Raw genomic sequence first — 13,989 nt, 5'->3', positions numbered from 1 at the left:
CTTTCGGACAGAGTCTTGGCTTCTGCAGGAGGTGGGCGATGTTTCTGTCTTGATGGGATTTTAAGTAGGGCTCTGTATTAAATCTTGAACACTTTGGCCTTCTTAGAAAACTTCACAAGTTTTTTGTGAACTAAAACTTCAGTGATCTAAGACAATATGCACAGTCCTGAGAAACATCCTTTCTGGAAATACTTTAAAAAACAAAGTGAATGTCTGTGATGTGATCGTTGATTCCCCCGGGGACGATATCAACACTAATTAAGCTTCAGACACAGAGTGAACTTCTGTGTGCGATCCTTTTGTCCATTTCTTCTGTGGAGAAAATCCAGGCAAAGGGAAATGAAGGACACGTGGCAGGAATAACGTGAGACAGAAAAACGAAAGCAGCTTCACCTTCAAGGATGCGGTTCAGCAGAATTACAAAACATTCATAATGAACTGGTCTAGTTGTGTTTGTAAAACATCATCTTTTTCACTGGTACATTCAGTCCCGGACGGTTTTTGTGAAACGTCTTGAACAGCGAAGCGTCTTCCCTGCTCCCGGGTGGGCTGGGCCACACCCTCATCCTTTGTGAGAAGACGCTGCCCGTTCTCAGGGCTCGTTAGTGTCAGAGTAAGACTGACTTTGTAGGGTTTTATTTTACGTTTCGTCTTTCTGAGTACGTTTTAGCCACGGCTTTTTTCCCTTTGATGGGGACAGGTGGCTTCATGAATTGAGTAACTAGTATTACATCTAATCAAAACAATGTGTTCTGCACACGGGTTGCAGGCCATTCCTGTGTTTTCAGCATCAGACAAGGTGCATCTTGTCCGTTTGGGCCGATTGTTGCTGCCGTTTGAAAGGGCAGGTTGTGACGAATGTGCACCTAATAAAATATGTCTGATATTTGTGGCTGCAGACTGTCGTTCTCATGGTTCCGGTTTGCCATGACCAGAAAGATTCATTTCATTCAAGAACCTTCTGGTTCTTCTGGGAGAAAAGGTAGGTTTCATTTAAAAGCATTTGCATACAGGAAAGGAGAGGCAGTTTCTTAACCGTTACTGATTCTTCTCTCGCGGCCTCACGGCGTCATTTATGGGTGTTGTGAGATGTCACGCAAATGCCAGGCGGCATGCAAGGTGGTGTCCCGTATGTGGCGACAAACCTCAGTGTTACGGTCCCCAGAGTGGGGTCCCTGGGCCCGCAGCAGCAGCCTCCTTTGGGAACTGTTGGGAGCACACACGTCAGTGGCTGCTTTTCAAATAAGCACGTTTCCAATAAGAACAGCAGAAAAAAAACCCAACAAAAACATGCTTTAAATATTTCCGCTTCAAGATATATACAATCTCTGTTTGTAGACTTTATTTCAGGAGCTGCTGTTTAGCCCATGACAGAATCATTTGGAAGTTGTAAATTTGAAGGGCTCGTCTGTCCATTGAAATAGACTTTTTGTGGAAGAAGGAATCACGTAGATGTCTTGCTTTTTCTGTGACGTGGCATTTCTTTTTTATTACCAGTAGAGTCCACAAACCACTTGTTTGCACATTTTGTTACCTAAAAATTAGAATGGGTCTCTCCTCTCTTCTATCACATCGGGATGGCATCCCGATACCAGATTTGTGTCCCTAAAGTGAAGTATTTGATGGCCTCTCTCTCTCTCTCTAAATATCCATGCATCTGTCCAGCTCTCTCTATACCTATCTTTTTATATGCATATGGTGATACCATCAGACAGTATTGTATGTTTTTATTTAAAATTTTAAGAACAGCTATACTATAGAAAAAATTCCAAGTATTTGAATTGCTCGATTCCAAGCTAATTTAGTAGGAAGCAAGGTGTGTACATGTTTTTGTCTCAAATTTATGGAAAAGGACATAAATCGCTTTTTCACTCCGCTTGGGACTTGCAGGCAGGGCCGAACTGTGGAGGCATCAGGGGCTGTGGGTCCACTGAGACAATAAAGGTCCGAGAGGCAAGGAGGAGAGAGGCGTGAGTCACCGAGTCGGGTCTCCGGCTCAGGCGGCGCTGGCCCGTCAGGTGACCGGCCGCTGCGGAGTCGCTCGGCCGTGGGGTGCGCTTCTGCTGTGCGCGACTCACGTGGACCGTTGGCCCTTTCATCATGGAGCCCCGTCTGTCTGTCTGTCTGTCTGTCTGTCTTGCAGGCGTACGTGTATGAACTGGGCTCGAGCACGTTTTCCCACAGACTGGCCGGACACACGGACACCGTCGCTGGCGTGGCCTTCAGCCCGTCGGCCCCCCAGGTACGGTCTGCTCGTGTGGGCGGGGCGCGTCTACTCCTGATGCGGCTTCCGGCGTCTTTCCTGTGTTGGCCTGTGTTTGGCGAAACCCTGGAACGCCGAAGGTGACCCAGCAGTGTTCGTCACGTGCAGGGAGACAGACGTGGGGACCAGACCGTTGCTGGGGGAGAAAGGGAAGCGCAGGGCGTGTTCTTCCGCGTGGCGGTCTGTGTCATCCCGTTCGCTTGCTGGGAGCCGAGCTGCGGGGAACGCGGGCGTGCCCTCGGGCGGGTGTGAACACGGGCAGGCCGAGTCCCAGGGCAGGTGAGAAAACGGTTTTGGAGTGTCTCCTAAAAAGAATTGGGTGCAGGAGGAGGACCACAGCATTTAAAGAGATCGGCCTAACTAGGAGGAGACGTGAAAACAGAGTTACATCAGCTTCACATCAATCACACGGAAAGAGTGTGTGGTCTTGTGTTAAATTGTGGACGGGTTTGTGTGTGAAGACTGGTGACGTTTGGTAACGTGAGCGTACGGCGATGTGGATTCAGAGAATTGCATCGGCGTGCGATTTCGTGGGTCCGGCTGGCGTGTGCGTGTGTGGGTGTGTGAACGAAGGTGGACCGCCCCGCCCCCCCGCGGCACACTGCTGCCGTCAGGGGCACCCTGGACTCTCGGGCACGTCTGGCTCCTGGTGACACTGAATGTCGAGGGCCGGATGCGCGACGCCGGTGCCGGCACTGACCACAGAGCCCCCACCCCGTGCCGCTGAGGTCCTCGCGCGCCTCGTCCCGGCGGTAACCCTGATGCGGGCGCTCGGGTTGAAACGTTTTCTGCTCGTGTGGTCACGAGTCGCTCACCCCCTACGTAATCAGGCCGCGCTACAGATGCCGTCGGTCCTGGCCTTTCTGGTCGGTAATCCGTGCTGTCCTTACCCATTCTGATCTCCCCGGCGTATTTTCGAAGTCGTTGGATTCCTTTCTGAATCCTTTGACGTCGCGCTGGTGAGACGGACGGGCGGCCAGGAGGGAAGAGAGCAGAAGACGGAAGCAGGGTTAGAGGCGCGCGGGGCGGGCTGGCGTGGGCGCCTGTCCACGGGGGGATGCCGGCTGCTCTGACAATTCGGTATTGGCACGGAAATGCCTTTTAGCATCACTGAGTGAGGAGCTGCTCCGAGTACCGGAAGAGTCTCAGTCGGACCACGTTGCGTGGGTCTGTATCGTCGCGGGGATGGTTCCGATGCGCAGAAGCGGCAGATGTGACCCACGAGAACGGGATTTCAAAATGCTCCCCGCTGTTCGCGTCCTTACCGGTCCGGATACGAGCACTTTCATTACCTCTGTTAAGTTCGTTCCGAAGACACGGTAGCTCATCATTTTAACTCGCCTTCCTTTGGACGCCGTGAGGGTTGTGCGTTGTTCCATATGCTGTTAATTAGTTGAGGGTTTTCTTTCATTTCTAAATGGCTTGTTTATATCCTTCATGTCTTGATCTGTGGGCCCAACGTTTTGCTTCTTGACTGATCCAGCTTTTAATTTAAAATTGCCATATTGCCCTCTGTATTTACAGTGTGTTCTGTAGATTCGGTTTTGCTTTTTACTTTGTTGTTTTCTCTTTCAGGTACAGAACCTGGATTTGTTCTAATTATTCTAGGCTAGAAAATTTTTTCTCTTCAAAGATTTATCTTCCTGATGGAATTACAGTAGAATCTTTAACTTATTGTTGTAAGATTTAAGTTCCTGCCTGACTGTGCCAACATCTGGGTCATTTCTGAGTCTGGTTCCGTTGGTCACTGTGTCTCCTGACAGTTGGTTTGCTTACCTTTCTTTCTGATGTGTTGTCATTTTTTAAGGAATTCTGACTGTTGACTGTGGAAGGACGCCTGGATGAACAGGTCTCTTTTTCTGCCAGGCTGTTAGTTTGGTAGCGTTAGGAGCTGAGCAAGTGCCATTCGCTTTAATTATTAAAACTACGATTATAGTGAGGTCAGTAGAATTAATCAATGTGGATCATTACACGAATAAAAGTACACAGAAAATACTGTTACTTTTAGGAACTTTAAAATACCTGGTATTCTTCCCAAGTCACCTTTTGTCAAACCTTTCAGAAAATTTTATTTCCTAAGCATATGAGGAAGAAATTTAAATCTGTATGTTTCAAATAGGTCACCTAACTTTAAGTTCTGCTGAGGAAAAATAACCTAAGTGTATCTGGGAAGGGGTTATTTTCCTTGGTTTTTGTCAGCAGCATTTGAACTTTTTATTTATTACTTCTTTGTTTTTAAAGTTCATTTGTTTTATTTTGAGAGAGAGAGAGAGAAAAAGCACAAGAGGGGGAGGGGCAGAGAGGGAGGGAGACGGAATCCCAAGCAGGCTCCGTGTGGTCAGCACAGAGCCTGATGTGGGGCTTGATCTTGTGAACCGTGAGATCATGATCTGAGCCGAAATCAAGAGTTGGATGCTTAACTGACAGCCACCCAGCCCGGTGTCCTGATGATTCTAAACCATGAGGCTGAGCAGGGGTGCGGGGGTCCCCTCCCACTGCTCCGCCCCTGCGTGCGGCCCGGCTCCAAGGGGAGCTCGTGAGGACCCAGACTCGCTTCTCAATCTGACTGCTTTAGTCGGTGGTTATTGGGAAATGGGTCTCAGCCCCACTCAGGGCTCCTCCCATGGTTCTGGTTCAACCCGGAAAACTCCATAAGGAGACATATTTAGAGAGAACCCGAGGACATCTCCGGTGATGGTTAATTGAATGGCACACACTTGTGCAGCTGTCCCTGCAGGCACAGACATGGGTGGTGGTGTTACCAAATTCAGCTCCCGTACGTTCTGAATTCTCCAAACGGAAACCCAACTGTCCTTTTTAGAAACTGTTTCTCCAATTTGGCTTCTTAGATAGGACTTCATAGAGAGGAAAGATAAGTGAGGCAGGTTTTAGGGTCAGGACCGGATGGTACACCTAAAATAGTGATGTTCACCAACTTGCTTATGTGGGAGGAACCTGCTTATTGGGTTGATCTGATAGTCACAGTGAAAGTGAGCGGTTGGTTATTATTGCCTCTGCTTCCCGTGGGGGAAAGTCCGCTCGGAGACATTGCCCGGGATGTGCACTGCAACACCTTGTGCTAAGTTACGTGCCGCGTCTAGTAAAAGTCGGGGCCGGGCGCTGGACTCCAGGGATCATGCTGTTTTCTTGACTCACGTTCATCTGAGCAGAGTCTCGAGGCTGAGACGCACAGGTTCCTCTCGGCCTCGCGGTCGGTGCGGTGGCTGATGGAGGAGTGCTGCCGCCGCCTGCCGTCCGCTCACCGCCAGATGCTCAGGAACCTCCCTTCTCCCCGCAGACCTGACCCGTTACCGGCACTCAGCCGCGGGAGGGACGGTCTCTTCCATTTTGCTTTCAAGATGCTTTTGCGGATTGACACGAAGAGGTCTAATTTCGATTTAACTTGAGAGAATATTGAATTTCAGGTGAGTTCAATGATCAGAAAGCCCGGGTTTTTTGCGCAGTGTAGAAATGCTCATTTTTCCTATTGGTTTTGAGGTAGAGAAGAATGAGAACCTGGGTGCTGAGTTATTCCTTCCCGTGGCCTTTAAGGAAAGTCTGCAGTGGTAGGAGGTTTGCTGTGACCAACGGAAGTGACAAGTTTAACTTAATCTTTCTCACAGGACGTGTCCTAGGCCTGCCTGCACCTCACAGGTGACAGTGGAGGGTGGGGTGCCATGTGCTCCCCTCCAGCCCCACTCTGGGCGCACCCCCACACCCCCATTTAGCTCAGTACATTTTCCAGCTTCTCCTTTGACTTCCTTGCTGGTCTGCGGGTTCTCTGCGCGTGCTTCTCTGTTTCCAGGTATGTGGGGACTTACCCCCCATCTCTCTTTATTGGTTTCCCCTTTAACAACATGTGGTCAGAGAACATACGTGGTGTGGCCTGAAGCCACAAAACTTGGTTTCACGGTCTGTGTCTGCTGTTGGGGGAAGATTGTGCTGCGGACAGCCACCTGGCCAGGGGACTGCCGTGTGTTTCACGTCCAGTGTCCTTGCCGACTGTGTCTTCATCAGCTGGTAAGACTGGTGTGCCTGCCTCTGTCTACAACTTCTTACTCCCTCTGATGCCCACAGATGTTGTTTAGGGTGTTTTGAAGCTCCTTTGTTAGGTTAGGACTATGTTCTCTTGGTGAACGGACCCCTTCACTCTCAGGAAATGGTCTCTTTCTTTACTTGCTTTGAAATACACTTTGGGGTAAAGATAGCCACTCCAGCTCTCTTTTGATTAGTGTTAGGATAGTATTTTCTGTATTCTTTTTTTCTAACCTGTGTGGGTCTCTTATTTGAAGTGCAATTTTTTCTTTTTTTTTTTTTATAATTTATTTTTTAATTTACATCCACATTAGTTAGTTGTTGGTTAGCAACAATGATTTCAGGAGTAGATTCCTTAATGCCCCTTACCCATTTAGCCCATCCCCCCTCCCACAATCCCTCTGGCACCCTCTGTTCTCTATATTTAAGAGCTCTCTTATGTTTTGTCCCCCTCCCTGTTTTTATATTATTTTTGCTTCTCTTCCCTTATGTTCATCTATTTTGTATCTTAAAGTCCTCATATGAGTGAGTGAAGTCATATGATATTTGTCTCTCTCTTACTAATTTCACTTAGCACAATACCCTCCAGTTCCACCCATGTAGCTGCAAATGGCAACATTTCATTCTTTTTGATTGCCGAGTAATACTCTACTCTATACAGATACCACATCTTCTTTATCCATTCATCAGCCAATGGACATTTGGGTTCTTTCCATACTTTGGCTATTGTCGATAGTGCTGCTATAAACACTGGGGTGCATGTGTCCCTTCGAGTCAGCACTCCTGTATCTTTTGGATAAATACCTAGTAGTGCAGTTGCTGGGTCGTAGGGTAGTTCTATTTTTAATGTTTTGAGGAACCTCCACACTGATTTCCAGAGTGGCTGTACCAGCTTGCATTGCTACCAACAATGCAAAAGAGAACCTCTTTCTCCGCGTCCTTGCCAACATCTGTTGTTGCCTGAATTGTTGTTAGCCATTCTGACAGGTGTGAGGTGGTATCTCATTTTGGGTTTGATTTGTATTTCCCTGATGATGAGTGATGTTGAGTGTTTTTTCATGTGTCGTTTGGCCATCTAGATGTCTTCTTTGGAGAAGTGTCTATTCATGTCTGTTGCCCATTTCTTCACTGGATTATTTGTTTTTTGGGCGTTGAGTTTGGTTAAGTTCTCTATAGATTTTGGGTACTAACCCTTTATCTGATATGTTGTTTGCAAATATCTTCTCCCATTCCATCGGTTGCCTTTTAGTTTTGTTGATTGTTCCCTTCAGCGTGCAGAAGCTTTTTATCTTGATGAGGTCCCAATAATTCATGTTTGCTTTTGTTTCCCTTGCCTCCAGACATGTGTTGAGTAAGAAGTTGCTATGGCCAGGAGAAAGAGGTTTTTGCCTGCTTTCTCCTCGAGGATTTTGATGGCTTCCTGTCTTACATTTAGGTCTTTCATCCATTTTGAGTTTATTTTTGTGTCTGGTGTAAGAAGATGGTCCAGGTTCATTTTTCTGCTTGTCTCTGTCCAGTTTTCCCAGCACCATTTGCTGAAGAGACTGTCTTTATTCCGTTGGATACTCTTTCCTGCTTTGTCGAAGATTAGTTGGCCATACGTGTGTGGGTCCATTTCTGGGTTCTCTATTCTGTTCCATTGATCTGAGTGTCTGTTCTTGTGCCAGTACCATACTGTCTTGATGATTACAGCTTTGTAATACAGCTTGGAGTCCGGGATTGTGATGTCTCCACCCTTGGTTTTCTTTTTCAAGATTGCTTTGGCTATTTGGGGTCTTTTCTGATTCCATAGACATTTTAGGATTGCTTGTTTTAGCTCTGCAAAGAATGCCGGTGTTATTTTGATAGGGATTGCTGAGGTGCATTTCTTATAGGTGGTATTTAGATTTGTTTTACTCTCTTAACCAATTTGACTATCTCTGCCTTTTAATCAGTGTTTAGACTGGTCCATTTGATAAGATTATTGATAAGATCATGTTTAAGCCTCTCATCTTGCTTTACCTTTTTTATATTTGCCCATTTGATACTCAGTTCCTTTTCCCTGCCTCCTTTTGGTTCAGTTAGATACTTTTGTACAGCTACTTCTTCACTTTTTCTGGCTTTTGTAACTCCTTGTTTTGTTCATTTGAGATTGCTGTGCCACTTATATACAGTAAAACTGTGGTTTGCGAGCTTAATTCGTTCCAGAAACGTGCTTGTGATGCAAAGCAATTGCATATCAAAGCGAATTTCCCCATAAGAAATGATGGAAACTCAGATGATTTGTTCCACAACCCAAAAATATTTGGATAAAAATGATTATACTGTAATATAATACAAAAGAATAAGAAAATACAAAATATAAAGAAAAACAAATTAACCTGCACTTCCCTTTGAAAACCTTTGTGGCTGGTGCGAGGGAGACAAGAGAGAGGAGGGTTACTGTGTAGGACGACTCTCACCATCACTCACGGAATCACTGCCGTCTGTTGGCTCAACGGAATCTTTTTCTTTTCCCACAACTTTAACAAGGAGCCTATCGGGTGACGTTTGCTTTTGCCTCCTTTTGAGGATTTCGCAGAAATGTGACATTGCATCGTCGTTAAACAGATCCATCACTCTCACTGCTACGGCCGTATTCGTCTGGTGCTTTTCTACAATATTTTGCACCGTTTCCCACATTTTACACATCTCCCTAACCTCATTTGAAGTGAGGGATTCCCCCGCCCTTCTCTCCTCCTCCTCTGCAGACGAGACGCAGACGTAGACGTCTTGTAAACTCTTGCAATGTCGGCCGCTCGCATACGTCGTTCGTACTTCTCGGTGATTTCCGTCTCAACTTCCACAGTAAGCATCTCCTTCCTGCCGCCTTTCTTTTCCACCTTTTTCTGCATGGGGGCCGCTGTATACACTCACACGGATGTTGACTCGGTACAGTATGAATAAACTCTTGTCATCTACGGTATTTAACGTAAGCGGCAGTAAGGCAGCAGAGGAAAGGGTCTGTGTCTGCGGGAAGCCTGACGCAGAATGAGGCAAAGTGCTCCTAAGCTCACTCTTGTCCGGAAAAGCAAAGGACTGTTCACAGGTGCCTCGAAGTGACAAAAAATACACCAGTGCCGGTCGCGGGCACCTTCCCACGTTCCGAAAAATCACCGATTTCTGCCAGACCCGGTGGCCCGAGACCGAGCATCCGAGTGTGGGAGACGATCACCCACCGTCCCGCAGCGAGAGAAGAGACAGAAGCACCATCGGCTCAGCTGTGATCATGTGATGTTTGGCGTCAGGTTCGACTCATATTGCAAGACATCGCTCGTTTATCAGGTTAGATTCATCAGGAACGTTTGCTTGTCTCGTGGAACGCTCGCGCAAGTGTCACTCGCGAGCTGAGGTTTTAGCACGTATCTTTCATTGGGACCGTGGGCCTCCACTGTCACCTGCTGCCACCACAGTGTGGGAACCTTATGACAGACAGTAAGCGTCTGTTTCTCCTGTCTAGGTCTTCACGCTATCCGTGTGGCACATTTTACTTTCCAACATCATAGACTCCACGTGTTACTATTAATTTTGTTTCCGCAGTTAGTTATCTCCTGAAGAGATTTAAATGATAACGATGAATCCTGTATATTTGCCACGTGATTCCACAGGAAACGTTTTGAGCCTTGATTTTATCTGTAAAATTAGGTTGTTGAATTTTACGATCTCTGTGATGGTCAAATCGCTGTCTTCTCCACTGAGAGGATCGGGACGATGTGGGATCTGTGTGCGCGTGTGGTGGTTTTTGGATCTTGGTAGACATGGTCTTTATTTTGTGTTGTATAAAGCGTGCGTTTGTGGAACATGTGCACAGACGTGACACAGTACAGCGTGGAGCAGGCTTCGTGACCCTGTGTGCACCAGACGGGCGCCGGAGGGCCCCGGGTGCGCTGGCCAAGGCCGTGTGCGCAGCCAGGGTCCAGCCCGCCTTTTTCTGGATTCAAACCAGGTGTCAAGTCCAGTTTTCCTTTTGTCTCTGAAACCAGCACGCTTTGCCGCCAGGTTGCACGCCAGCCTCCGTGCAGATGGCTGGAGTGGATTTTACTTAGAATTTTCTTTCTTGGCCACGCACCCAAGTCTAATTTCTACCAGGAGCCAAAAAAAAAAAAAAAAAAAAAGGTTTGAGTTCAGTGTAAGCATTTACTTGTACTTGACAGGTATTTACTGTGTGACAGTCAGCATTCCATGTGCTTTATTTAATCATATCCTTAGGAAGTGGACACTTAATCATTCATGGAGCAGGCGGGTGAGGAAACTGCAGCACAAAGAAGCTGGCCTGGGTGAGCTCAGTGGTGAGCGGTAGGATTTGGGCTCCAACAAGCGGACTTTAGCTCCTCGGTGCGCCCGGCACGGTGCCCCCACGGTGCTGTGTGAGCACAGGCACGGGAGCCACGGTGCCACCAAGGGAGGGCCGGGAAGGGACCCCGGAGGGAGGCGGGACCAGAGTGCGCGGGACCTTCGTGGGCAGAAGTGAGAGCGGAGCCTATGTCTTCCTCTGCAGGGAGGCCCCGGGCACGAGGAATGTTTTTCACTCTGGATTTGTGCACCAGAAGTGACTTCTAAATCAAGATTTCAAAACAGTTGCTTATTTTTATTCTATGGAAGGCAATATGTATTCTATTTTTATTAATGTGGGAATAACACTGTTTTTTTTTAGCCATTGAGTGCTTTCAAATTTGTTTTCATATACAGCGTTCTAGTTCTGAAACATATATCATTCTCAGATGTTTCCTGACCATCTCATCAAGCCCACATTCTGAAAGCTAATTTCATTCCGAAGAACCTAACAGTCCAAGTACCTTCCTTTCGGAAAACGTTCTGCAGATTATAGCAAAGTCAACAGCCAAGCCATAAATTTAAATGTAACACAGCCTAGAGGAATAGGAAGCCTGCTTTTGTCACATTGCTTATTTTCATATTCAAGTAATTTTCTAGTAAAGCCAAAATATCGTACCAGAAACCGATCCTTCGTGGCAATGCAGGCTTAACCTATGGGAGGAATAAATCAAGAAGAGGAAGCACAAATGTATATAAGGCGTTGGTTTCAAGTTCTGGCTGCTCCCCGGAGTTGTTGGGGGGAAGGGAAGGAGGCGGAGCCACGAGACGGTCGGCCTGTCAGGGCTCCCCCGGCACAGGGAGGGCGCCTTGGAGTCTGCGTGCAACACAAATGATGGGCAGCGCGCACCATCTGTGGCAGCACTGACTCCGGGACTCGAGTTGAGGGAGGGCAGTGGTCCCTCTCGCCGGCAGTGGTCCAGAGGAACAGCCTGCGCGGCTGCAGATTGATGGCTCACGTGCTCTGGACGAATACCGCATCTATTTCCACTTGTGCTGGGAAATTGTGGTAAGCAAAATGAGTTTACCTAAAGGTCTAGTAAGTGTTTCTGGAAATCAAGATGTTTTGGCCCCTGTCCTGGACCCTCTGTTTCCGCAGATGTGTGGAAGATGCTAGAAGTGTGAACTTCCACAAGATCATCTGAGGTTTGGAGTTTTGGGACAGGCGGGCCTCAGATCACGCCGGGAGAGATTCTGCATTAAGTTACCGGGAGCTGGTGTCCTGGCCACCCTCCTGAGGCCGCTCAGCCTGCAGACATTCGTCTCCTGGGTTGTAACCTCTGGCTTCCACCCATTTTCCCCAGAAAACCCACGTGTGTCATTCAGTAGCAAGGATTCGGCTGGGACCCAAGGCTTCTTTCTGAGTACAGCGGTGCACCTGCCTGCCTCCTGCCCAGCCAGGGACGGACAGCACCCACGTCCCAGGGTGAACAGCAGTGAGAAAATTCCAAATTCAGACGTGCTCAAAGATCGCCAGTTACCCTGTCTTAAACACGGGACTCTTCAGTGAGTCCTACTTATTTATAGGAGATGGTAAAGTCAAGAGGAAAATTGAATTTAGAGCAATTTCTAATGAAATGAAGGTCACGCTTGCTTGAACGCAGAATGTCTCAAATTATGTGGGGAAATAATGGCGTGATTTACACAACACCCTCTTACTTTTTACAAATTATAAGAATATCTTGAAGTGAACAGGGGCTTACAGACATCAGGGCTCCTGGGAACAGTGAAAGAGGCATCTGTCAGATCTTACACGGTCAGTGCATATTCAAGTCTAAAATATTGTGCAGTATAGAAAATGGCAATGAAAACAGTCTCCGTTTTATTACTAATCCTCATCCTGGCCATTTTTTTAAGTATGTGAAGGGGAAAGCAAGATGGAGAAAGCAATTTTCTATACTTTGGCATTTTTTTATAAATAATTTTTTGTTGGGTGCCTGGGGGGCTCAGTCAGTTGAGCGTCCAGCTTCGGCTCAGGTCACGATCTCGGGTTCGTGAGTTCGAGCCCCGTGTCTGGCTCTGTGCCGACGGCTGGAAGCCCGGGGCCCGCTTCGGGTTCTGTGTCTCCCTCGGTCTGCCCCTCCCCCGCTTGCATTCTGTCTCTCTCAAAAATAAGTATTCCAAAAAATTAAGAAACTAACTTATTCTCAAATTAGCTACCAATGGCGTATGCAGTGTGGTCTTGGCTTCGGGAGTAGGCTCCCTTGATTCATCGCTTGCATACGACAGCCGGCGCGCGTCCTAACAGGTGCCCTCCTCAGCGTCCATCACCCGCTTCCGTGCCCGCCAACCCCCGCCCCCCCGCCAGCCCTCGCATCGTTCCCTCTAGCTAAGAGTCTCTTGCGGTTTGCCTCCTTCTTTGTTTGTAACTCTTTTTTCCTCTTCCCCTCCCCCATGGTCTTCTGTGAAGTTTCTCAAATTCCGCATGAGAGTGAAAACATGTGGCATCTGTCTTTCTCTGACTGACCGATTTCACTCAGCCTAATACCCTCCAGTTCCATCCACGCTGCTGCAAATGGCCAGATTGCATTCGTCCTCATTGCCAAGTAGTATTCCGTTGTATATATAAACCACATCTTCTTTATCCATTCATCCATCGGGGGACATTGGGGCTCTTTCCACGCTCAGGCTGTTGTTGAAAGTGCTGCTGCGAACATTGGGGTGCATGTGCCCCTTCGAGACAGCACACCTGTATCGCTTGGGTGAATTCCTAGTAGCACTGTTGCTGGGTCGTAGAGTAGATCTATGTTTAACTTTTGAGAAACCTCCTCACTGTTTCCTAGAGTGGCTGCAGCAGTGTGCATTCCCACCAGGAGTGCAAGAGGGTTCCCGTTTCTCCACATCCTCGCCAGCATCTAGAGCCCCCTGATTTGTTCACTTCAGCCACTCTGACCGGTGCGAGGTGGTATCTCAGTGTGGCTTTGAGTCGTATTTCCCTGATGAGGAGTGGCGTTGAGCATCTTTTCGTGCGTCGGTTGGTCATCTGGATGTCTTCTTTGGGAGACATTACTTTGATATTTTTAATCAAAACTAAAATATTTTTTGAATAAGAATTAAAAAGGAAAGATTGAAGGTGAACGCAGTCAGTGTTGACGGTTTATCTACAATTGTGTTAAATAAGCATGTGCTCTGAGTCACGTTGGACGGCTGACTCTGTTCCTCCCACAGAGGTACTGTGGTCACACTCACTGAGACCCAGACTGCGGGTCTGTGAGTGTGGACAGGTGCACGCTTGTGTGACCCACGCTGCCTGCAGACGCAGGACTTCCCTTCACCGGGACCTTCCACACGCCTTTCCCAGTCAGTCCCCGCGTCCACACCCGTGAGCAAAGAGCGTCCCA

At 47.8% G+C, this 13,989-nt stretch overlaps 1 protein-coding gene across 2 annotated transcripts in view; it reads left to right on the top strand.

Moving 5' to 3' along the window:
* WDR27 (WD repeat domain 27) overlaps positions 1-13,989 on the top strand; it is a 159,126-nt gene that overhangs the window by 80,879 nt on the left and 64,258 nt on the right. For both annotated transcript variants that reach the window (XM_078447592.2, XM_078447593.2), the window contains exon 24: positions 2,144-2,242. In XM_078447592.2, the coding sequence (XP_078303718.2) occupies positions 2,144-2,242 (99 nt within the window). The remainder of the gene's footprint in view (positions 1-2,143; positions 2,243-13,989) is intronic.

Source organism: Panthera onca, chromosome B2 (genome assembly GCF_046562875.1).
Source record: "Panthera onca isolate mPanOnc1 chromosome B2, mPanOnc1 haplotype 2, whole genome shotgun sequence".
NCBI lineage: Eukaryota > Metazoa > Chordata > Mammalia > Carnivora > Felidae > Panthera > Panthera onca.
The sequence above is the reverse complement of the archived record's forward strand: the minus strand, read 5'-3'. Positions and strand labels throughout refer to the sequence as shown.